Raw genomic sequence first — 25,343 nt, forward strand, 5'->3', positions numbered from 1 at the left:
CATACGTGACCTAGGACTGAATGTTTTCTCTTGACCATGCAAATTTTCTGCATTGATCCTTCCCACAATTTCTGATTTGTTCTTAATTATACCAAAGAAGGAAATAAACTCTGCGTCCTTGCAAAATTTTCATGGCTCTTCTGATTTGGGGTGTTGCAGGGTGTAGCTAATGCTCTGAAAAGGCTTCGGGATTCCTGGATGAAAGGTGTGATGAAAGAAGTGTATTGTTATTGTTTTAGGGGAGGAATCATGCTACTGGGTAAGCCTCTGTCACCGAGACTTGCTGGACTTGTTTGTTCTGACTTGCCTATGACTCCTTTCTTTCTTAATTCAGGAGATAAAGCCTCAAGTCTATGCTGAGATGCTGCACAGTGTGTTGTGGTGCTCGGGACAGTGGATCTCCCAGAGAGAAGAGCTTCTTGCTGACTTCTCAGTGGTACACAGAGGTGAGTGCCACGAGCTTCTGACTTGCTTCTTGGTATTTTGGGCAGCATGGCTACATCGTGTATAGATTTATTGGGCAGTTTGAGCTTTGACCGAAGGTGTGGGGAGAACGGCAGTGGTTCTGAGCTTGCTTCTGATTTCATCTGCCTTTCATGCATCAGTAATCCTTCTGATATTTCAGCCTTTCTCCTCACCCAAAATGCATGTTTTCTGAGAATTCTCCAGCTCATCCACAGCACAGTATGGCAAATCAAGGTGGCCTATGTGGAGGGCAGGTGAGAGTCATCTCACACTGTCCTGACTGACGTAGCATTTGTGCTAGCACAGTTAGAATGTGTTGTAGGCACAACTGCTGGATGAGAGGACAAGCAGAGTACAGTTGGTAAAAGTAGTTTCTTGTGCTTTTGATTATTTTAATGAACTTTATATGCAGCCAGTGAAGTGTTAATCTGTGCAGAATCAGCTTGGAAACACACCAGATCTGGCACCTGACCATTTCACCCGCCCTGCATTGGAACGAAAATCAAACTGAAAACCCACAGAGACTGTAACTACTTGTGTGGTGTCTTGCTTTTGGAGTGGATTTCAAGGAATCAAAGAAGGACAAAAGGAGGCAGGCAGAGCTATTTTTGAGGGCTGGAAAGCAGAGATCTACTATCATCTGTGACTGCCAAACTAACAGAGCAAGATACTTGTCTATGACCAACACAGCTGGAAGGGAAGATGATGTTAAAGTTACAGAAATTTTTCCTAAACCGATTGCAGTCAGTGGCCATGTACTTAACATTTTCTTTACACTGAGAAGGCCTCTCAGTGTTCATGCAAATTGTAAGTCTTTATGTAGTGAGTAGTCCTCCTACTTCTGCTAGAACTTGTTTCAGAACATGAGAGTCTCAAGAGGTTGGCTGTGGCAGTCAGCTGTAGAAAGACAAATAAATGATAAAGGATATCTCAGTCCTTGGCATTACAGTTACATCCCACAGACTGCTGTAGTGGTATGGAAGGCTACCTCTACCCCAATGAGTAAAGAGCTCAAAACTTCCAGTCATGTGCAAAATGGATGGGGGAGTAAGGAGCAGCAAACTTTTTGTGCTGATTGCAGAGGTGATTGGATAACCAGGAAAGCCTGTATGAGCAGCATTTTGGCATCATGGATATAGTTGCTGAGAAGCTCTGACTTAAGACGTCCCAAAGACTGAATGCTGCCCTTGAATCTTGAAGCAAATGACAAGAGCTGTGTTTGGAGCAGTTGTCTTTACCCAGCTGAAGCGTGCTCTGGGGAAGCAGCAAGACCTTGGTAAAATTGGATGGTTAAGGGGAGGAGCTCAATTAGTAAGTGGCAAATACATTACTGATGCTTTATCTGACTGCAGAGGGGTGGCATGCAGCACCTACTGTTTTTGTGGGCTGTTCAAGGGTGTGGGGAGATCAAGCTGATTTAGTATGACGCATAGAAAAACGCACACTTCATTTCCCTCAGCAGATACCTTCAATGTTTGGAAGTCTTTCATTGTATCAGAATGCTTTAGGAGATATCAAACATTGAGTAATTGAGGCTGGTAGGTAACTGACCTCATCCAAAAAAGGGTCTGGCAGTACTTAGGCAGGCACCAGCTTCTTCTGCTCCAGTTCTCAAAGCAGCTGAGGTTGTTGTCCCATTCTTTTAGAAGTGCGTGTCCTGAGCATGCCACAAGAGCACAGGACAAGTGCTAGGTTGGTGTGGTTGTTTGTGGTAAAGGTGGGAGTGAAATTAGCAAGTCTTGCTTTTTCTATAGGCCTCCTAGATTAAGCCAGATGTATCCCATTTGCTGCCATTCCCAACCACCCTGCCAAGGTAGATAGCTCCAGGGACCTAGTCTGGATTTTTAAATCACACTCACCAGGCCAGCAGATTAGTCTGTTCAGTTGTCCTGTGAAAGGTCCTATTTCTAGGAAGAAAACTTGTATTGTACTACTTGTATTGTAGGCATGTACCTGAATCCATAAGCTGGGAAAACTGGTCATGACTATAAATGTGGAGAGACCCTCCCCATCAGATGTGCCACCCAAACTCTGCCACTGGCTCTTCTGAGAATACTGGATTATCAGTTGGCAGGGGTATAATAATAAAAAATATATCAATAAATGTGTTATAGAAAGACAGCAGCAGATCACACAGAAGAGGTTGCATGTTGTTTTTTTTTTTTTTTTCCTGTGGAATGTGGCAAACCACAGTAAAGAGCTGGCACAAGAATACATGGTTTGGATTAATCTAAAAGAAAATCTAGTTTGGGATGCTATGAGGTCTTAGCTTAAGAAGTCAAAAAATATCAAGGGCAGATCTATAAAGCAGAATAGGGTGGCTGTTCCCTGCTTATCCAGAAATTCCGTGACTAGGGCCACATGATAAAGTTACACTTTCTTTTTTTGTCTGAAGACATGGGTTCTGATCAGTTTGCTGGCATTGCTCTTGCTGAAGCTTTTGATAACACACAGTAACTCAACCAGAAGACATGGATAATCTCAATATAGTGAAACAAACCCTGTCAGGCAGAGGTGGGAGCTGAACTTGCATCACTTGTATTGTGAATGAATATAGTAACCTTTTAGGAAGTTTGGTACAGGTTTAGAGGAAAACCAGCTTGTCACCTGTGTATTGTGCTTGTCTTTCACTTTTGGGTAAATGTTCCAAATTCAAAGGTAAAGAATTCATTTGGGGCTGATCAAAAGTCCAACCTGAAATCCTATGTGCTTTCTCATTGGTTTCACAAGGAAGACCAATTTTAGCTCTGTAAAATTTCGGTATAACTCTTCTTCATTATATGGCAATAACTATTAATGTTGCTTTATTTCTTGCTGTATTTCACTTATTAAAATATCTTGTATCGAGGTTTGATTTAATATATCTGTTTTTAAACACAACTTTAGTGCATTTTAAATACTTAATTATATTAAAATATATCTATTTTCAAAATAATTCTTTTGGATTTTTTCTTTTCAGTACCGAATAACTTTTTAGTGATCGCAGTCTTTGTCTCAGAGCCAGGGTGTGTAAGCTAGGAGATTTAATAATTTGCTCTTCCCAACCTGAATTAGCTGTGATATGAACTGGAGCGATGCTGCTGTCTTCATGGATTATCTTGGGCCCCTTGGGAATGACTCATATTTTAAATGAGAACACAGATTGCTGGAGGAGGTTTAATGTTCACTGATAGTATTGCCAAGATAAGCAGGCCTGTACTGAAATAAAGGATCTTGGGTTTGAAACTTCTCACTAATTCACTGCAGACTGAAATCTGCCAGCTACCATAAGGAGGTGGTTTTAAGAGCAGAGAGGACTTGGCCTTTGAGATCTCCCAGTGGTGTCTGGGTCTGATCTCTTGTTAGGGTTTGCTCCTGTGGAATTTGAGTTATCTCATTCATGCTAAAGCGTGAACGCTGAATTCCCCGTTGGCCCTGCTAAGAGTTAATTTGCAGCTTACTGGAGTTTGGGCAGTAAAAACGTCAAAGCCTGTGATATAAGGAAACAAGAAACATGAGGCTGTGTGAAACATCAGACTCTAGAAGGCATCAGAGAGACAGTTGTGGTATTTGGGGTCTTCTGAGGAGAACACCTGTTAGTTAAGTAATGTCTCTTTGCTACAGGAAGAAAGGAAGGATGTATCCATGGTGGAAGGCTTTCATCAGCACTGCAGAGGATCAGTGTTTCTCTGGCCATTGCGTGTTGCTGGGTGGAGCAGAATTTGCTTGGTTACTAGAGTGCGGAGAAGACCATGTCTAATTCCTAAACATGGGGGATCCACCTGCCACTAAATTATATAACTATGGAGCAGGATGTCCCAAGCACAGAAATCCCTGTCAAGGTGGTTATTCTGGTAGTCCTGCCCTCTGTGGCACCATAGCAAAAAAGGCTAGGGAGTGAAGAGCTGGTTGGAGGTGTAATGTGTATGCATAATGAAAGCATTGAGTGGCTATAACCTGAACTGGCTCTCAGTAACCATCCTAGCCTCTGTCTCAGCAAAGCTAGGCATGCCTAGTTGTGAGATAAAACAGAAGAAAACCCAAAAAGCAAAACATGGGGGCTACTGAGCTGGGTCCCACACACAGACATTACAGTTGAAGGTTACTGGTAACTGTACACTGTGGGAGTTGATGAGTCTTGGTGCTTCCATTGCAAAATTTTTTTTTATTTTTTTCCATTCTGTTACTTAGCAAGATGGAAGTCAAAACTATCCTGCTAAAGGGAGGAAGCTGTTTTGGTTTTGAAGAGATATTTCCACTTTAGTTTGTATATCCTGTATACAAATTAATTACCTGTATGTGGATGTTGGTTGACATCTCGTGGGTGTTGGTGGATGAAAAGCTCAACATGACCCAGCAATGTGCACTCACAGCCCAGAAAGCCACCTGCCATCTGGGCTGCATCAAAAGAACTGTGGCCAGCAGTTTGAGGGAGGTGATTCTACTCTGCTCTTGCAGAGTACTGGAGTACTCATCCAGCCCTGGATAAGCTGAACATAGGAAGGACACGGACCTTTTGGAGCAAGGCCAGAGAAGGGTTGTGAAGATATCAGAGGGCTGGAACAGCTCTCCTCTGAAGACAGACTTGAGAGAATTGTGGCTGTTCAACCCGGAGAAGAGGAGATTCATGGGAGATACTGTGAAGAAATTCTTCACTGTGAAGGGGGTGAGGCACTTGAACAGGTTTCCCAGAAAAGTTGTGGACGTCCCGTGCCTGGCTGGAAGTACTCATGGCCACACTGGGTGGGGCTCTGAGCAGCCTTGTCAAGTGCAAAGTGTTCCTGCCCTTGGCAAGGGTGTTGGAACTAGATGATTTTTAAGAGTCCATTCCAACACAAACCATTCTATGATTCTATTATATGAATGCTTTAAATCTTTTTCTTAAAAAAAATGTTTAGTGAAATCACTATCAGAGGTGGCATAGGGTTTTAGTCCTTATATCCCATGTTTCCATTTCCCTCAGCACTACAGCACTTCCTAAGGTTTCTGTTTTTCTTTGCAAGTCTGTGTGATCTATGGAGAACAAGCAGTTCTGAAATATTGGAGGAGAAAGGGGTCTCTGCTGCCAGTGTTTGTGGCTGTAGCTGGTATTTGCACAAAAAGGAAATAGAGACAGATGGCTGGGAGGACAGTGCTGCCTGTGAGAGCATGAGTCTCACAGGCAAGGAGATGCTCAGTTTCTTTAATCTTAAGCTTTGTAGCTTTGGCATAAGGCCATGTTTTGAGGAAACCTGTCTGGATACAGTTCAGAAAATGCAGCAGTTATGATCCAAGAGCACAGTTGCCTCAATATCTGCAGAGTCAGCCATACACTGCCAGGGCTGTGCTGTGTGTCCTCTGTGCCAAGAGCAGTAGAGGGCTGGTGCTCCAATTGCCATTCAGGTGGAAGCCCTTGGAGTGGGGACAGCTGCAGGATGGGAACCAGTCTGATTGAGATGGATGGGAGGGGCTCAGGCTGGAAGCAAAAGCTCTTCAGTGAGGAGAGCAAAGCAAAATGCAAAAGCTGCCTCTTTCAAGCATGAGATGTGGCTACTGAGGAGGGGCAGAGGCGTGTTGCCATAGTGGGCTATTCTGATTAGCCAAGAGGCTTGTCCTCAAGAATAATAATTGACTGCCCATGAGGTGTGTTGCAATTCCCTGGGACTGGGAATTGTGTGAGATGGGTATGGGAGTGTTCTATGGAAGGTTGCAGCGTATTGAAGAAACTGAGGCAGAACAGTTCCACTGGTTTTAGGTTTTTATCTGAATCTCTTTTTCTGCTAAACTCTCAGAGCTGATGGACAGCATATACAGTGCAGGTCTAGATGGTGAGAAGTCAAGGCCCCAGTGGAGCCAGTTGAGTTCTGGTGGATGTTATTTATGTGCTTATTGCAACTTGTAGTTTGCAAAGGAGTAATCTTGGCCAGCCTGGGTTTTCAGACTCCTATATACTGCCCTATAGCCTTCACATCAGGAAACTGAGCCAGTTTGGTGGGGAAAACTTGGGCTATGCATTGTGAGAGCAGAACAAAGTAGGAACCATGGTAAAGTAGGAACCACAGAAGGAGAGGTACTGGCTTTCTCCATACCATGTGACTCTGAAGCAGAAGACTTCATCTTGGTCACCTGTCCTGTATACTTTGGTAACGCTAAGCTGCTGCTTGTGACTACCTGCAGTTGTGATGCTGGCTGAAGCTCCTCGATTTTAACATTTTCTTTCCAGTATGCCACCTCTTTGAATGGGTAAAAAATTTGCCCATTTAGCTAGCACTCTCACTAGCCAAAACCAAGATTTTATATTATGAGAAGATTAAACTTTAAGTTTCTTCCAGCTTCCCTGTCTCTTGCTGAATACACCCTTGCTGCCTGCAGATCTCTCATCTCCTTCCTCTGTAGTGCTATCTGGTTGTTGGTTTTGGTTTTTTTTTTTTTTTTTTTTTTGGGGGGGGGGGGGGGGCAGGGGTGTTTGATTTTTTTTTTCCTGTTTGTTTTTCTTGCCATTTCTTGCTTGTGGCTTTACTTGGTTTTCTTCCCATCAGAGCAGACGGTATAACACCATCCCCCTCTGTGACCACTTCAATGCCATTTGCTGTCTTGGATTTCTGCACCAGACCCTCACATTTACTGCTCATCTGCCCACTCAGCTCATTTCCTGAGGTGGAGCCTCTGCTGTTAACCTGCTCTGCTTTTATTGTGATTTCTTCTTTTCCACCTTGTAGTCAGAAAATCTACAAATTCTTATTCTCTCTGTCTGCCTTTTTTTCCTCTTCCTGCCTGCAGCTTCTCAGATTTTGCCCAGAGATGGTGGTGCCATAGGCCTGAAAAGGGGAAAACAGCATTTAGTATGTCAAGTTCACAGCAATACCAGCATGGATCAGGGGGGTGTAAAGCAGCATGGTGAGTAGCCAGCCAGTCCTCCTTTTGAGGGCTGGCTGCTGCCATTTGTCTCTCCATGATATCTGTGAGATTATCTCAGGTGTTTTTCTGATACCATGTACTAATGCAGACCATGTTGCAGGGGCTCGGTATGTGGCATGACAATTACCACATGGTGTGCTGTGGAATTACTGGGGATCTTTAATAATTGTGCATAAGATTTTGCATCATCCTACAATAAAGCTACTGAGGGCATACACAAAAATGCATTTTTCCTAATGTTCTGTTGCTTAATGCTGCACTGGAGGACGTAAGTGGAGGAAAAAGTCTTCTGTGCCTCTGTCCATGTGTGAGGCAAGTTCTCATTTTACAGGTCTCCTTGTGGCTTTCAGAGAGTTACTACTGGATCTTGTTGCCATGTCACATTTACACACAAGTACCTCTTTCTCTATAGACTGTCTGGCAGGACACAGGATGTGGTCGCTTTCAATATATGTATGGCTTTGGAGCAGTAAGCCCCAAACCCTGTAGGGACTCAAGAAATGTTACTACTCATACCAACTAAATATAATCAAAGCTATGTATGATGTGGCATCTTTGGTTGACTAGAGTATCCTTGGGGCAGAGGTTATTTCATCAGTCATGAATTATTACATTTATGTTCAGTTTAAGTACCTGTGTGGGCAGTTGGCTGCACCTGAAATCTGTGTAATATTTCTTGAAGTGAAATTGTCTCTACTAGCAAATCCTGCCCAACTTTTTCTCAGTGTGTATGTGAGGCAACAGGGACAAGTTAGAACACAAGAAATTCTGACTGAATATAAAGGAAGAGCTTTTGCCATGAGGATGGGCAGTGGCTGGACCAGAGATCTTGGGAGACTGAGTTATCTTTCTCTTTGGAGAGACTAAAAACTTGACTGGACAAGGTCTGGAGCAACCTACTTTAATGGGGCTTAGTTTAAACAGTCAGACCCTTGGAGTCCAGAGGTCCTTCCCAACCTACCTCATTCTGTGGGGTTTTTCAGCTGAGCTAAGCTGTGCCAGATATGGTTAGACTCTGGATAAACTATTGTCTTTGTACTGGAGTTGAATTTCTCCATGTTGTTTTCTTCAATACAGGCAGTGATCCAGATGGACAGAGCAGTAAGGCGCTTGGAGCCATGGAAGATCGCAGTCATTGTTGTGTCAGTGATAGTAGGCTTAGCCCTCATCATTGGCTTGATTACATTTCTTTTGTGCCACGGTAAGTGCCCTGCTATTTTGCTGTGACAAGCTTTCAGGAATCTGCTGTGTTTCACTTGCTACTGTGGTCCTGCCAGATGATTTAGGCCTGCAATTTGCCCCTGGTATGAAACTCACATGAGAACTTTCAAAATGCTCTTTGAGAGCTAGATTGATCTGAAGACCTGTAAGAATACTTGAGATGTGCTTTACTTGAAGCAGGGATTTCAGTTTTAATCCTCCTTTTGTTTCTTGCCCTGGTGTTTCCATTGGTATCCGGTGTCTCCACTGACTGACAAAAGGATAAATGTGTTCTGTATAAGCCAGAGGTGTGTCTAGTACTCAGGTTGCATAGTAAGCTTAGTCTTGAATGGGTTTTTTGCAGAAACTCAACCTGGCCCTTCTAGCTGAGAATATTCCAGAAAGAGAGAGGGCAGAGCTTTAGTCTTTTCAGAGCTCAGAACTCAGTACTGGTTGCCAAGAGCCCAGTTTCAGTAGCAGATCATAGAATTATTAAAGTTGGAAAAGATCTTTAAGGTCACCAAGTCCAACCATCTTGGCTCATGACTTGAGGACAATTAATTTCATTCCCAGTCACTTGCCTCATGAATGAAGTTGAGTCATTCCATTCCGAGTCTCTGAGATAGCAGTGTGAGCTTTTTGAAATGCTTTCCTGCTGGAATGGAATTAATCATGTGGCCATCTCAGCTCACCAAGAGTCAATGAGGCCGTGGCTTGCACTAGGACACCAGAAGGAGCAGTGGCAGAGCTACAGCTCAGCTTTGCTTTTTGCCAGCTCTGTGTTGCAGGACTCCTCTCTGCCATACACCCAAGAAACAGATTTTAAAATTAACTCAACCACTGACCAGATGCAAACAGCTCTGCCCCACCTGCCTCTCAGAAGGGCAGGAATGTGACAGAGTGCAGCTGGGGAGGGGTGGATGTGTCTGAGTCAGAAGGGCTCCTTTGTCTCGTGCTGTGCTCATCTCAGGCCAACAAGAAGATGGACTCCAGGGCAATATTGTAGTGGGTGTAATTTGGAGCGCCTTGGGATGGTCCTCAAAGAAGAAATGAGCCCTTAGATGGTCCCTGGAGCAACAGGATGGTCCAGAGCACCCTTTTACCAAAGTGCTGCTAAAGCTGTAATTTCACAGTTGACAGGATCACTGCCAGGGCCAGGACCCTTGCTTGTGCCATGTTCTGTGAGATACTGTGCGTCTTTGAATTGTACTAAAGATGATCAGCTACCTTTTCTTCTTTTTCTCCTCTGTAGATCAAGACAGATATTACAATGCATCTTTCCTAATCACCAATGTCGACTATGATCCTCAGTATGAAAGGCAAACTACAGAGGAGTTCAGGAACCTAAGTGAAGATATTGAAACCATGGTAAACTAAAAGCTTCTCTGCTTATACCTGACCTATGCCGAAGAGTTCTGCAAACATGTAATTGAAAATAGAGTCAGAGGTGGTTGTACTTCATCCCTACATGGCTGGCCTTACCTTACACACCTTGCTGTTGTGGGTTAGAAATGCATAGCTGACTTTGTACATGCAGATGGTAAGCACAGGTGCTGTCTGCTCTACAAGCCCTGTGGTGGAACTGGCAAGCACAGAGCAGAATGGAGAGAGAAATCAGCCAACTCAGCTGTTTATTTTGGATCTCCATTCCCTGATGGAAATTTAATGGTAGCTTTGGTGTAGGGGTGGAGATCTGAAGGTATTTTCATGTGTTTCAGAGGCTCATGAGACTGTTATATTGTAAAAGCATGTACTTATAGCAGGTGTATTTTAACACACTCTTTTCTTTTAACAGATATCTGAAGTATTCAGGGGGTCCTTTCTAAGTAAAAGATACATCAGGTCCCACGTGGTTAGTCTAAGGTAAGTAATGTGAAGGCCAGGAATAAGCAGGGATGTGCTAAATACCTTTTCTTCCTACCTGTTGACAATATGGAGCATTCCTGGTTGCTTGGGTTACACCAGCAGGGTGACTAAGCCTTGTCTGGTTGTTGCTGTCCTCTAGTGCTCACAACACTGAGGACTCAGTTACCCTTAGAGGTCAACAAGGAAGAGAAGTTTGGTTTTATACTTCTGCAGATTGATTAGTGTTTCCCTAACTGTTCCCAGAAAATTCCCTCTGATCACTGTCATAGCAAGAAGCTTTTGCTCCCTGCTGGCATGTCATTATCTTCCTTTACTTGAGCACAGACATGCTATTTGTTCTGGACATCTGTGCAGACCAGACCTCATATAAAGAAGGCAGGCAGTACAAAGCAGAACCAGGAACATTAGTAGGCAAGGAGAACGACACCGTTTGTTTTTGTTGGTTTGTAGCCCAGATCCTGTTGGAGTGCTTGCATCTGTTGTTCTGGTATTTAAATTTCCCTCTGCTGACAGTGAAGCAGCGACCTGGGGTCAAGTCAACCGTGTGTTACTCAGAAGGCTGAAAGCAATCTCAACAAACCTGAATGTTGACCAGTCTACCATTAAACTCACAGGCAAGTGCCTTAGGTTTGTGTTTTCAGCTTGGCATTTGTTCCTCACACTTGGCTGTTCTCAGCATAATGAGTTTCACCTTAGTATGCAAATATTCTTGTATATTCTTTTTTTCTCAAAATTGTCTGTTAGGCTGACAGCATGGGAAGTTGGAAGACGGAACATGGAAAGAACTAAAACATATTGGCACTGATTTATGAGTGCGAGCTCTTCTCCATGCATCAGAGGCTTTCCCTGTGTGACTTGGTTGTGTTGAATGAGATAGTTCCCCTCAATTAATCAAAAAAGGTCCAGCTTTGTGACCATGGGTTCACAAAAAACTTTAAGACATGCAGTAAATTGAATAAGAGCCTTTATAACCAGGCACTGAAATGCAGAGTCCTCAAGCTATTAAAAATGCAGGGCTGAGGCTGCTCCCTTCTCTATCCTCTGCCATTTCCTTTGTCGTTTGACAGATTTCTGTAGTAAGTATCCATAACAAGATCCCGAGGATAAGGGGCAATAATCCTCTCCCATGAATCTCTTGTGGAGTGTTATCTGACTCTGACAGAGGGGTTTTTGTAGGAAAGAAATTAGAAATGTTGCAGTTTCCCTTCAGACAATCCCAGCACTGAGGACTCGCGAAGACTCATCTGACCACCTTGCCACACTAAACCTGAACAAAGGCCTGTAGGCATTTGCTGGTGGCTGTACACATCGTACATGTAGGTGTAACTTGGACCCACTTGCAGTCATCTGCTGCTTTTGTTAGCTCTGAGCTGAGGCAAGAAATGTGCATCCTGTGGCCTTTCAGTGAGGAACAAAGGCTTAACTAAACTTCTCCAACAGAGCAAATTACTAGTTCTTGTACTGTCACTCCAGGCAGCAATGCAAGCCATTTAATTGTTGTATCCTGGGTACAGGAAGAAAGTCCGGGCTGGATCACGTAGCATATGTGGTAAACTTACTGTGGTCTTTGCTTTTCATTCCAGAGCTGAATAAGGAAAAAGGAGATAACCTTTTAAACAACTGTGAGTATACATTTTTTATAGTAAAGATCCAGGGACACAGTGCTGGAGGTTCTGTACTTTCATGATACAAGTTGAAAATAGAATTTGTTGCAGATATTAGAACAGTAGACAGTGCATGAGCCAGGGGAGACTTCAGCTCATGTCCTTGCTGTATTGCTGGCTCTATACATTTGTAGAATCAAACATTCTGGCTTGGTGGTGGGAAGCACTTGCTTTAATGTTGGTTGTTGGAAGTAGGGGCATGTAGGGAGCTGCTGTTAGCAAGTCTGCAGAAGGACTACAGTTTTGCTGTGGGCCATGATTCTTGCTGGAGTCCTTCAAAAAACATTTTCTCTCTGCCCTCCTCCTCCCTGAAGAAAGATTTGGCAATAGATGCCTGTCAGATTTGACCTAAACTTTAAGGAAAGACCAGGGGGTGGGAGAGGGAGAAGAGCTGTCCACACAGAGCAAGGCAGTGGCACAGCCCCGGAGAGTGACAAGTTCTCAGTCCTCCTGTTATGCTCTCCCTTGAGGTCTTAGAGCTCCTCAGGAAACTGGGAGACAGGATAAGTACCCTCCCAGGGCACTCCATCAGTCCACTGCATGGTCTTGAAGATTTTGCATGTTAGCTTTCCATCTTCAAATGGCCTCTGAAAATTAACTGGTTTGAATCTAACATTTTTCAGCTGATAATACCTGATTGTTGGCACAGTGGCCAAGGCGAATCTGGAGGTGACCTGACAAAATCCTTTTTCTTTCAGTATCTCAGATACACAGTTTTCAGGTCCCATGGGAATTCATATGGGCTTGTGTGTCTGAAAACTGGCTTAATGAAAAGTACTGACTCCTCTACCAAACTTCTTTGTTTACCCTGCATGTATCCTGAGACACTTGTGACCATGGCACTTGGTTTCCCTGCTTTAGGCTGTCTCTTGATGGAGACTCCTGCCCTGTTACACCTGTGCCTGCAGCCATGAGGGCCTTCAATCATCTAAAACAGAGCTGCCTTTTCTCTGACAGGCTGTGGAATACGAAGACAGACATCATCCTTCACAGGAGTGGAAAGAATAACTGGCGGGCAGCATGCACGGGAGGGAGAATGGCCATGGCAGGCGAGCATTCAGCTCGATGGGACCCATCGCTGTGGGGCATCAATCATCAGTAACACCTGGCTGGTGACTGCAGCCCACTGCTTTAGAGGGTAAGGCATCAGCACCTCTCATCCTACAGGCCTAGGAATCTTGGGTGCTCTGATCTTTTGTGACCCTCTAATATCTGTATCTGCTGAAAGATAATTAAGTTTTACTCTTCTCCTTCAGCAAACCTGGTCACATTGCTTTTTGATGCTTAAATGGAGACCTAACCTCCCTTAGGTATGTTGTTTTGTGTGGCTCGGGCATAACCTCAAACATCTTACAGAGTAAGAGATCCTCGGAGGTGGACTGCCAGCTTTGGAATTCTGCTGAGACCTCCAAAACAGAAAAAATTTGTCCGGAGAATTATTGTTCACGAGAGATACGGTGACCTTGTCCTTGAGCATGACTATGACGTGGCTGTTGTGGAACTTGCCTCTCCTATTGAGTTCACAAGTGAGGTGCACAGTGTCTGCCTTCCTGAAGCATCTCACGTTTTCCCAGACAACACTTCCTGTTTTGTCACTGGCTGGGGAGCTTTGGAGAATGATGGTGAGTGTCTCTTGCCTCCCTGTGCCCTGTCACCCATGTCCCTGAGAAGACTGATGTTAGTTTTATGGGGTTTTTTGTTTATTTTGAGTTCCTCAGACTTGGTGTTTAATAGGCGCATGTCCCAGTGAGATATCTTTGGACTTAATTGGCTGGGTTTTTTTCTGACTTGGCCAGTGGATCAGGAATGGGGGGAAAACCCTGAAGGTTAGTTTTACAGGGTTTAAGAGCAGCTTTTCTTAGTTTTTGTACACACAGCACTGGTTGAATACATTTGGTTCTCCAGTTCCTCTGGGTTTAGCTCTGACATGAGTTCTTCTGCTATTAAGATATTTTGCAGATGCACCATGACAATTTTCATCAGTTTTTCTCTTTTTGGTCATAAGTGAGACCTCATCCAGTGATTTGAGTGAGGTTTTTTCAAATTGGTCTGTGTCGTTGAGGTTAGAGAGGATGGGACTATAAATCTGCTTGTGAGAGCCACAAACCTGTTTAGGTTGTGTTTCATGGGAGACCCTTGGGATGTGTAGTGATTGCCCAAAGCTATGCTGCAGTTAACCAAATGGGTCTTTTCAGTCATAGCAAGGACACACTATGTAGCCTACAGTTGAATGCAGCACTGAAATCCATTTGTCCATTACACTAAAGAGCATCTGGTGATGATGAAAGATGGATAGGAGTTATGTTTGGGAATAAGTGAAGGACTTTGGGAGTTGGGGTGGGGATTGACTTTCGTAATACTGAGACATTTTCTGGGTAGCTCCCTTAATTGCCTGTGATGGCAGAAAAGTGGCACGAAAAATTTGCTATTCCTAATTATTGAGGTTTTTACCTATTTACAAATTCTAATGCCACTTCTCCTTCTAGGCTATAGTGTTAACCAGCTTCGACAAGCAGAAGTGAGAATTATAAGTACTGAGATTTGTAATAGGAGACAAGTGTACGGTGGAGCGATAACAGCTGGAATGCTGTGCGCTGGATACTTGGATGGGCAGGTGGATGCTTGCCAGGTAAGTCTCTTTATTGGTAGTAGAAAAAAGGACATAGGTGGGGTGGAAGGTGATGTTTTCTAGAAATAAAATGTACTTTGGGCAATCTTAAGTTTATGAGTTTCAATATGTTGATAGATACAAATGAAAAGCTTCAAGGCTCATATGCTGGAGTCTGCACTTCAGTTTGCATGAAGTTTATATACAATGCAGAAGTGAGAGAATGCAGATGTGAGGATATGAATTAGACACAGGCTGTGATCCTGTGTCTTGTCAGTAAACTGTGTGAGACTTGAATTATAGCTGAGGTCTACAGAAAAATACCCACCAATTGTAACAGAAGAATTTGAGCGTTGCAGTTTCATGACTGTTTACTGGTTTTGTCTGTTGACATTTTTCTCCTTAGGGTGACTCTGGTGGGCCACTGGTGCATGCGAATTCCAGAGGAATCTGGTATCTTGTGGGAATAGTGAGCTGGGGAGATGAATGTGGCAAGCCAAATAAACCAGGAGTATACACACGAGTGACTTACTATCGAAACTGGATCCACTCCAAAACGGGCATCTGAAACCTGGAGCAGGTTAAGTTCTGTGGGCTGTGTACAGCTATTCCCCTGGCACATCCTGCTCTGTGGTCACCCTCTAAGCAGCTGCTGGCTTAGCTTGTGGTCGTGTATAAAGTACCTGTAAGCTTGGAGCAGTCTGGAACTTGAAATTGGTTTGGCCTACAGCCAGACAGGAATGGACTTGATCCATGTGACATTTGTTTGTTCAGGAAGTAGTCTGTCAGAGGAACAACTGCCTTCATCTATATGCAATATATTGACCCTTTTTTCTACATGGCCACATGTCTTGGCCCCAGCTTTTATACCCAAGCAAAGTGTTTGAGCCCAAACAATCATCTACCAGCATCCAAGACAAGCTATAACTGAAACCTGGCCATCCATTTGCTGTGTGCTCACAAGGCCCATTCTATCCTCAGAAAAGCTGCAATCCAGGCCCTGACTCCAAGGCTGTTCTACTTCTGAATTCTTGAGCTTTCTCCTGCATCATTCCAGAGAGTGCACTATAATGAAGAATGGAAGATGGCTTAGAGCCAAGTCCTGGTTCCTAATATCACATTGGACTGTTAATTAAGTGAATAGAGAACTTTTCATTGCCTGAGAAAGAAATTAGTGGAAAACACCAGCTTGTGTCTACCTTCTTTGAACAAGTGAATGTATGCCTGCTCATCATTTCATATAAACAGTCTCTACCACAGCATTTGCCAGGGGAGTGATTGCTGGACTTAAGACAAAAAACCACCTTATGTTCATATCAGTTTGTTGTCATAGCACAATATTTGGCTGAATTAATTTCCAGTTTTATCTTTCCAGACTGTATTTTTCTGAATAAAAGTCCTTTGCCTTTTGTGCAGGATGGATGATTGAAACAATCTTAGTATGACCTTCGTCAAAAAAAAATTCTCGAACTTCTTATTCTTGTGAATGCTGTTCTCAAGTCTTTATAGTCTTATATGTGCATCTTTAGCTATATCCTGAAAAAAAAAAAAAAGGCAAAAAGCTTTTGCATTACAGTGGAAATGTCCCTGTCCTTCAGAGCAGGACAGGACTTCTGACAGACCCAGAAATCTTACATACAGAGCTCTCTCTTCTCATAGGAAGTAAGAACTGCCTGTTTTGCATTGCCAAACTGTAGCTGACTCATTTAATCTCAGCCACAAAAACCTCATATTCTCTCTGGCTTCATGTTTTCAGGAGCCCATGTTTCTGTCAGCCAGGGAGATATCCAATGCTTTCTACAACTCAGAAGCAGAACACACCTATTTTTGGAGGGGATGCACTCCTTGGCGTGTCTGAAAGCTTTCCAACTTAATGTGGATCCCGATCCTAACAACAGCAAGTGTTGTGGACTTAATTGCTGAATAATGAGCCACTCAACTGCTCTTTTCTTCCTCTGTGACCAGAAGAGAAAGAACTCAGGAGATGAGATACTGGCCACACTGCTAAGACTCAGAGCTAGGCCGGCATGGCAAGCAAGAAAGAACCCTTTGCCAGGCTAGAAAAGGCATACAGCAGGCTTTCAGTGTGCTGTTAGTTAGAAGGGTCAGGGGAAACAGGCCCTCAGTGGTTATAGTCTTAGGATCAGAGCGTTGTTCAAGTTGAGCTCCAGTCAGCTGGCTAAGTGAATGGCAGCTCAGGGATCCCCTTTGGACTGTGCAGCTCGCTACCAGAGCTGCCCAAATAGAGCAGTGATCCCTCCAGAGCCATGATAACAGAAGTATTTTGATTACATGTCCTGTGATCTGTTTGTCAGTCCAGAGAACAGTTTTTCTGGAGCCTCACTGGAGGTACTGGAATAGTTGGAAGCCCACAGAAGGTCTGCAGCTGTTGTGTGTTCTACACTTGTGTATACCTGGCACTTGGTTGTTTTTTTTTTTTCTCCTCCAGGAACTTTTCTTGTGGAATGCTGTGAGCTTCAGAAATGAACTTGGTGGTTTAATTTCTAGATAGGGAATAAACACAGTCAGACTGGTTCCATAGGTCTGAGCCCAACAAATTTCATTTCAGCCTCTTCAGCTGAATATGTCTTTGACATATATTGCTTGGTATAGGAAGCTTAAAAATGATATATGACAAATATACATGAAATTTTTTTCTTGGTTATAGCACTTGTCTTGCCAGGATGGTGAATGAAATTTTATACTTTTCTTCATAAATATCATTAAAATACTATGGATTTTCAGTTTTCAAACCACTTTAGGCCTGGGTTTTCAAAGGACATAATGGTTTCTCTATCTGCTGGATTTCATGGTAACTTGCACACTTCACATTTTTAGGATTGCAAACACAAACTTTCTCACTGATTTCCCAAAATAGATAAGTAAATGTCCAAAAAAAAATTCACTTTGAATCTGTGAACTTTCCAGTTTGCTTCTTTTGGGTACTACATCAGAAAGCCTTAAGCATTTAGCTCAGTCTCAATGGCTGGAGTAAATCTCATTCTCCAAAGTGGTGCAAAAAAAACTTAAAAACTCAACTTGTTATTTACTTAAGGAACTGCTATTTCTGAGGGTCTACTTGTAGAGATACAGTACCTAGTCTCTCTTATTGCTGAGTGCCAGCACAGTGCAGCCAGGAGGAGCGAGGATGAAGAGGACTTGGCTGTCCTCCACTTGGGGTGTTTTGGAAGCCTTTATTTTAGACTACCTTGTGGAGATTCTCCTTATAGCATCTGGAAATTTCAGTTCCAGCTTCTTCTGGGATCAATATAATTCACATGCTCTGAGGCCTCTTGGTGATGCAAAGCAGTACAAATGGTGACAATCAAGAAGAGCATTTGAAAGAACAGGCTTCATCCAAGGGAATATTGGTATGGTTGGACGTGATGGGCCCGAATCCCTTACTTGTGCCAAAACTACACTGATGTCAACCTTGTTTGGCTTTTCATGAGGGAAATTAAAGAAACCTGAAGCCAAAACTTTTTACTTGGTTTAGGTGGTCTAGCAGATTTGTATTTCTTTGAAGCTGCATTTTCACCAATTTGTGAAGCTACAAGCAGTTTCTCTCATCTGTGTTTTTATAGGAATTAACATCTTCACTTAAGGCAGAATGGGATATATCTAACTACACAACCATGCATGACACACAGCAATGTAATTTATATGTAAATGTAATAAAATCTGCTAAATTTACCTTCTGTTTCATGTACTTACTAATTTCCTGCATCATGGCAACTGTAAGTTGGAGACTTCTCTGTTTTAGAACTGAGGAGGTTACACTGATTCTATACCATGGATTTATGTGCTGGCTTTTATGTTCTCTTAATCATCTGGCTTTTTCGATTGTTAGAAGCTGTTAGATGAGCAAAACGTCATCCAGACTAGGATGGAATTTACCCACCTGGCCAGTGGTTACCCAAATTTTTGTGCAGGTAAACAGGTCCTGTGTCATCCACTAGAGGGTGAATCGTATTGTACAAGAGCCTTACGCCCCTGGCAGCTGGTGGTGCTCTGCTTCAACTCACTAGAGAGCAGCTGGAGGACAAGGCACTGTGTTCCTGCTGCCTTGAAGATGCAGAGATGCTACACAGTTTGCATGCAAAATCTGGGGAGGCTGCAGCTGCTTAAAGCTGGAAAATTTAAGCACAGGCATCTGCAGCACTGTGTGAGTTTCAGGCTTCTCCCATTGGAAAGCTTGGTGTCCCTCTCTCCTTTCTAAGTGTGTTAAATACAGTAGGCTGTGGCTGTGAGAGCAAGGGCTGAGCAGGTTTTGTCTGCTTATCTGCAACAACAAAGCCAGAGCTTTGTCCTGTGGAAGAGTAGACATGGTCAGGTATTTTTGGCATCGTGGGTCAGTTTTCTGAGCTTGTCAGCCTTCTTGCAAACAAGATAGCAGAGCAGCAGTAATTTTGAGAGCTTGGTAGGATTAGTATAGCGAGGTTTGCAGTGGCATGCTTTGGTCTCCCATCTTGACAATTCCTGATGATTCTTGTAGATTGAAGGCACTGATCAGATTGCTTCTTGTCCACTTCCTTGTCCATAGTGGGAAACTTGGTACAAATTGCACTGTATTCTGAGCTGGAAGGGAGATACACGCTGGAATTCAGCAATCCTGGCCTATAATACCTAACAACCAGCAGAATGAACTTGGAATTTGAGGTAATTTAAGAGGATAAAAAGGAGTTTTAAAGCAACAGCTTTATTGCAGTATTACAGGATATGCCATATTGGCTATAGATGGGAACGTGGCCATTTGTTTGAAAGAAGAGTAGCCCTTTTGTCCCATTTTACTGGGTCCAGTGCAAGAAAGGGAGTGTTAGAGACAGACTTCTTAAAGGACATAATTTTTTATGTCCTTTAATAAAATTTTATGTCCTTTAATAAAAATATTTTTATGGCTTATAAAACAGCTTTGTGCTGATTTTCTAATAGAGCCTGTGTTGTGTATGTAACACATAAAGCATTTATGAGCATTGAGTTACGTTGGTAACTGTGCCATGACCCAAAGATATGCTCAGCTGGTGTGCTTGTATTTGGCTATGTGGGTGGAGTTTCTGTCAAAGGGTTTGAAGTGAAGAACTGAAGAGAAGAATAATTCTTATGATATTTTGTATGTGTGGCTAAACAGCATCCTTCTATAAAAGCTGTCAGTATTTCAGCTTGCTGGGTGTCTGATCTATTACTGCTGCAAAGAAAACTTCAAAACTCATCTGGTTAGAAGACTTCAGAAACAAATAGAACAAATGGTAGTTAATCTGCATTATCTTTAATTTGATTTCTGATTGAACCCTTTCTTAAATCACACTTCCTTTGAAGAACACTTTGTTTGCCACTCATTGTTTTGGCTTTTTCTCAGCTGCAAAAAAATTGTTTCAATTAAGAAAGCTTTGAGGAACTTACCACCCAAAAAATGCAGCTTTATCTTTTATATAAGCATGCATAGGTCTGAGACATACATGGCATGTCTCCAATTCACTTGATTAGCTAATGAATTCCTTCCTCCCTGCAGTAAACCAGAGTTGTGCTTGCTATGTGATGTTTGTCCCTTCTGTGCCTGTGCTTTCCACCTTCCAGTTGTGCCACCTGGCTGTCCCTTACTTGAGGAAGGACTGGCCATCAGCCTGGCATCCAGAGTCTGTTTAAACCACAGATTGTTCTTTGCAAATCAATACAAACAAGCAGCAATTGTCACACATCTCTGACCTTCACCAGGCTCTTGGGATCACCTGCATCCTTTGAAGCTCTGACTCAGATAGTCTGGCACTGATCTCCAGGCCAGCAGATGACCTGCATACCAAAGGGGGCTGCTGATGGCAACATTCCTTCTCCAGTGGACAGACCAGATGGAGGGACAGTGCTAGGAAGTGATGTCTCCTATGCTAGAGCATGATGAAAATGCAAGAAAAAACTTATTTACTGTGAGAGTACTTGAACTTTGAACCAGATTGTCAGGAGAAGTTACGGAGTCTCCATCCTTGGAGATATTCAAAACACAATTGTACATGATCCTCAGCACCCTTATCCAGCTATGCTTGTTTTGAGCAGAGATTTTGGGCTAGGTAATCTCCAGAGTTCCCTTTCTGCCTCAGCTGCTCTGTGATTCTGTTCTCTCCAAGTGCCTTAGCAGCTTCAGGGAAAGGCACCTGGCCGTGTCTAAGGGGTGGGTACTCTCTTGGGTGGACTGAGTGTCCCTGTCAGCTGTGTCTGGGACAGCCAAGTGCCTTGGTAGCCAGCCTAAAGAAGCCTGACACCAGGTCCTTTTCATGCTTGACCCTTAGATGCCATATCACTGCTGTTGTCCCAGACTTCCCTGGGATTGTTGCCTTAAAATAATCAATGGAAACAGCAGGACATGGAAGGGAAAACATCAATTCTGTGCCACCTAAGTAGGAAGCAAGTTACCTGAGAGAGAGCTCAGAGAGCAGGTCTCACAGGGAGGCAGCGAACCACGTGGGACCCTCATTTGGTACTCTGCATGTTTCTATCAGAGGGACTGATCTCCTGAACTGTGGCTGAAAGTACAGCTAGAGTCAAAACAGCTACAGTATGGAGGTCTTCAGCATGATTTTCATTATGTCAAATTCAGTCTATGAAGCCTTGAAGGCTAATGCAGTGTATGATAAATCAGGTGCCCCACGGACAAGAATGCCATGTAGGATCTTGCATGCTGCTGCAGAGTAAACTGAAACAGGTAATATCTGTGGCAGAAAGCATCTCAGACTCTCTTTGGCTTCTACCAGAAAACTTAGCTGCTGACAAATAATATGAGATCAAATTCAAGCTGCGTATTTTCTGGGCATGTAGAGATGTAGGAAAAGCCTTGTTTTGTGTGTGCTGCCATCCACAAAGCTATGTCTAAGTGCTCTCAGTAAGTCCCTCTAGCACTTCAGATTGTGTGAAACAATGCTGCTCTTCCTTTCTTCAATTGGAGTTGTGCCTGTAAAAGATTTATTTGTATTTCAAAGTGCTCTCTTTCTTTATAAGCCCCATCTAAGTCATGTGAAGACCTCCTGTCTCCTTGGAGATGCTGTGTGCCTTACCAGGGAGTGAAGGATTCATGCACTGGATGTAGAGAGAGGCTTGTTAGCCTGACAGAAGAAAATGCAGGCTGCCCTGTTTCACTGCACCAAGCAGCAGCTCTGTCTGAGCAGCTGCAGAGGGCAGGCACACGTGTGCCACCTTTTTGCCTCAAACAGGGTGATGGGCTATGCATTTGTTTTTAATGACCCTGGCACTGGGGGACTTCTGTTGTTGAAGGGCGTTGCTGGTATTCTGGGCTGGCCTCCCTGGCTGCAACTCAGACGGGTGTAGCAGTTTCTGTTACAAGGGCCTGGAAAGAGGGACTGTTTGGAAAGCAGCCAGGGCAGGATCTAGCATACTTCAGAGCTTGAGGCCATTGCTGTAGCATCCCAGAGTCTCCACGTGTTCAATACCTCAAAGCCGCATGGGCCTGTAATAAAATCTTGCCCCAAGTGACTTTTCAAGGCTCAAGATACAGGTCCTGGCTTCTCTCCCAGCCCTCACATTGTCTCTGGAGAATAAGTCTATTTTAATGGATTTTCTGCTTTTGTTTTTCTGCTTATAAGTTATTAACTGCCAGCAGTTGTTAAAAGCCATGGCTGGCATTTCATGTAGCATAGGAAAGCATTGGGATAATAAACTGGTGACCTTTTTTGATCAAAAGAGTAAAGTTGTGCAGTATTCTACAGCTGAAATGAAAAAGTATAATGAAATGCAGCTCATTTACAGCTGATTTTTGAAGGCCATATGCAAGATATTTTTGTGTTTTTCAGGAGGGGGAGGCCTGAAGCCATAACTGAGGTGTCCAGGTGTGCTGATGGAAAAAGGAGTGGACTTGTCCAAGGGAAGGATTTCCTCGCAGTGTACCAGTTTGGTCTTGTCAGATGCTCACAGAGAACCACAGAGTAATTTAGGCTGGGAGAGATGTACAGAGGTCATCTTGTCGAACCCCCTGCTCAGAGCAGCTCTAATTAATTCAGGTTGTTTAACATTCAGGCTGTTCAACAGAGCTTCTGTCAGTTCTGTCAAACATCACTGACAGGAGCACTCACTTCTCAATTTAAAATGATTGATTGCTGTCTTTGGTCTGAAATTCACAGCTTGAGGAACTGGTAGACAGTTATGCAAAACATCTTTGCTTGTAAATTCCGAAGATGTTATTGCTACAGGACTGGCCCGTGGTCTTCTCTAAAGGTGTTCTTTGTCCCCGGAGCCCGCGAGGCTGTGTGAGTGTGCACACACAAACCCGGGAAGTCTGTCATTACCCCTCTTAGGCAAGCAGTCTGTCTGACCGGCTGGGCTCACTTTGCAGGGTTAAACTGAGAGAATGGTCATTACATCTTTTTGCACTTTCATTCACAAAATCCTGTGCACCCACATTCTTGGATTTCCACCCCACGCTTTGATAGCTGGCTTCCGTGCTGCTTCCCTAGTATTAACCAAAAAAAGGTTACTAATTGCCTAGCTTACTGAATGACACCCTCATACCAAGCACTGTGCAACTTGATAATTTATTGTGAGGAAAATTATTTGTTAATTATTGTCTTTTCTTGGTCTGTCTGTACCATTGTTCCTGGGGCACAGGTATGCGTAAATTGATTTTGCATCATCTGAAAGAAGCAAGTGTATATCCTTATTTCACACTGTTTTGCAGGGCAGTTCATTTTAATGTGTAATTAATTTGCAAACAAAGGCAACCTACTTAAAGTTTTATTAGTCAGGTTGAAAAATATTCTTGATTGTAAGAAAATGAAATTTTTTTTAGGAATATCTTTGTTATTCATAATGTGGACTAACCATAGGAATAGTCTGTCCTAGTGTGATCTGAAAGCTACCAGAAGTTCATTCATCTATTGTCCAATTCCTTTTCTCTGGCTCTTCTTCCTGAGAACCTTTGCAATTCTAATGAATGTTTTTCATCCGTGTTTCAGGGCTCAAGATTTCAGGTAAATGATGTCTCAAAATCTAGCAGTTTGCTAAAACCTACTTCTCCTGTAATATTTAGAATATTACATTGAATTCTAATTATATTAGAATATCCTGTTTTTTTATCTGATCCAGGTGGTCAGAGTTTGCCACTGAACTTCTGTGCACATCAGGGAGAATTCTCTGCATCTCCCAGGGTAAGCACTTCAAGGGCCACTTTTTCCCAGCATAAAAAAGAAAAAAAAGAAAAAAAACCCAACAAACAAATGAAAAAGAAAAAAAAAAGACCCCACCAAGGAATTCTAAGGTATTTTCTTGACTCCTGCATTGAATTGGTTTGTAATCAATCTCCATCACTCCATCAAGTGCTTATTCCTGTGTGGATGTGTGTGTTTCTGGGTGGAGCAGGGAATCCTTTGTGCACAATCTTTTTAGAGTTTTACTAACTTTGAGCAGGAAAATAACAGGGTGGCTGGTGGGGAATGGAAGGTACAGCCCAGGGAGGATATTAGTGCTTGACAGGTACCTCTCTCCTCAGTCAGTAAAGCCTCAGGTAAGGCAGGCAACTGCGACAATGCCCTTTCCACAGGGAGCTCAGAGAAGCCAAAAAACCCAATTGATTTGATCAAAGCAAATGAAGAAATCAGTGTTGCAGAAACAGCAGATGCTGTTCAGCAGTGATCAGCTTTTCCCACTGTCCTCAAAAGAGTCTGCCCAGATGCTTCTACAATTGCACTGAAATGCCTGTGAATGGATAACATTGGGGAAAGATGGAAAATGACTTGGTATGTTTTGGTAAAATTTTCCTCAAATTTTCCTCTTGCCTTTTTTCTTTCTTCCCCTCCCTTTATTCTGAGGCTGTTTCTGAAAGAGAGTGAATGTTCCAACAAAAATAACTGAAATCTTGAGACGTCATGGGAATACCAAATGCTTCAAGCTTTTTGGCACAAATGCAAGTGCATCAAACAGCAGAAAACAGGTTTGCTTTCTTGTAATTTTACTTTTTGTGATTTTTGATTTTTGATGTAAATGCACATTTTCTCACTAGAGAATCTCCATTTTCCCCCCTTTCCAGATGGCTCTGAAGAATCACGTTTGTGCTGGGAGAAGGGAATTCCAAGGAGATTGGTGGCCCTTTTCACAGAGTAAGCATTTTCCACAGGCGGGGTTATGCCAACCATTAAATGACTAACATGTAATTAGGAGGCTGGATACTTATAGTTGTCTTGTCCCTGATGCCAAGGGAGTCCAGGACAGCTGTGGATGAGTGAGCACCGAGGTAGATCAGGCTTGGCTGACCAAGCCATTTACGTCCATATTTGTTTCTGTGTTGGCTCTCTCAGAAGACAAGTGACTTAGCGTTGCGGACAGCGTGGTGCCTCTCCGCTGTGGGTTTTACAGTGAGCATGTGGTAGAAGGTGCAGCTACTCAAGGCAAGGCCTGCTGTAGGGATAAAAGCTGGACAGAAAGGGAGTGCTGGAAAAGGGAAATCTCACGCACTTCCTGTTCCGCTGTAGAGAAGAACAAGTCTTCTTGCTTGGGCCGGTTTATCTGCTCACTCCATCTCTGCCTGGGGAGCTCTTTGATGCGGAGCTGATCGGAAGGTTGCAGTCTCCTTATCAACTCCATGCTTACCTCTGTTTGTTTTTATTCTGAAGTTCGTTCCCTCATTTTGCAATAACCCACAGGGTGCTGGGTGTTGCGCCAACCGTGCCTCA

The 25,343-nt window shown here is 43.3% G+C and overlaps 1 protein-coding gene across 1 annotated transcript; it reads left to right on the forward strand.

Moving 5' to 3' along the window:
• The first annotated feature begins 353 nt into the window (after window positions 1-353).
• TMPRSS11E (transmembrane serine protease 11E) lies at window positions 354-15,247 on the forward strand. Its single transcript, XM_041395721.1, has 10 exons — window positions 354-450; window positions 8,423-8,542; window positions 9,794-9,909; window positions 10,337-10,404; window positions 10,858-11,021; window positions 11,991-12,029; window positions 13,029-13,209; window positions 13,428-13,693; window positions 14,558-14,700; window positions 15,086-15,247. The coding sequence occupies exons 1-10, from the start codon at window positions 354-356 to the stop codon at window positions 15,245-15,247; spliced, it is 1,356 nt and encodes a 451-aa protein (XP_041251655.1).
• The last annotated feature ends 10,096 nt before the right edge of the window (window positions 15,248-25,343 follow it).

The sequence above is a fragment of the Onychostruthus taczanowskii genome, unplaced genomic scaffold (genome assembly GCF_017590055.1).
Source record: "Onychostruthus taczanowskii isolate IOZ18803 unplaced genomic scaffold, ASM1759005v1 scaffold12, whole genome shotgun sequence".
Classification (NCBI taxonomy): Eukaryota; Metazoa; Chordata; class Aves; order Passeriformes; family Passeridae; genus Onychostruthus; species Onychostruthus taczanowskii.

Excerpts from the sequence above, each read along its gene's own strand:
- TMPRSS11E (XM_041395721.1), top strand. The coding sequence starts at position 354 with ATGCTGAGATGCTGCACAGTGTGTTGTGGTGCTCGGGACAGTGGATCT. Across the intron at positions 451-8,422 it reads TCAGTGGTACACAGAGGTGA|TGATCCAGATGGACAGAGCA; the intron begins GTGCCACGAGCT and ends CAATACAGGCAG. Across the intron at positions 13,210-13,427 it reads GCAGCCCACTGCTTTAGAGG|AGTAAGAGATCCTCGGAGGT; the intron begins GTAAGGCATCAG and ends AACATCTTACAG.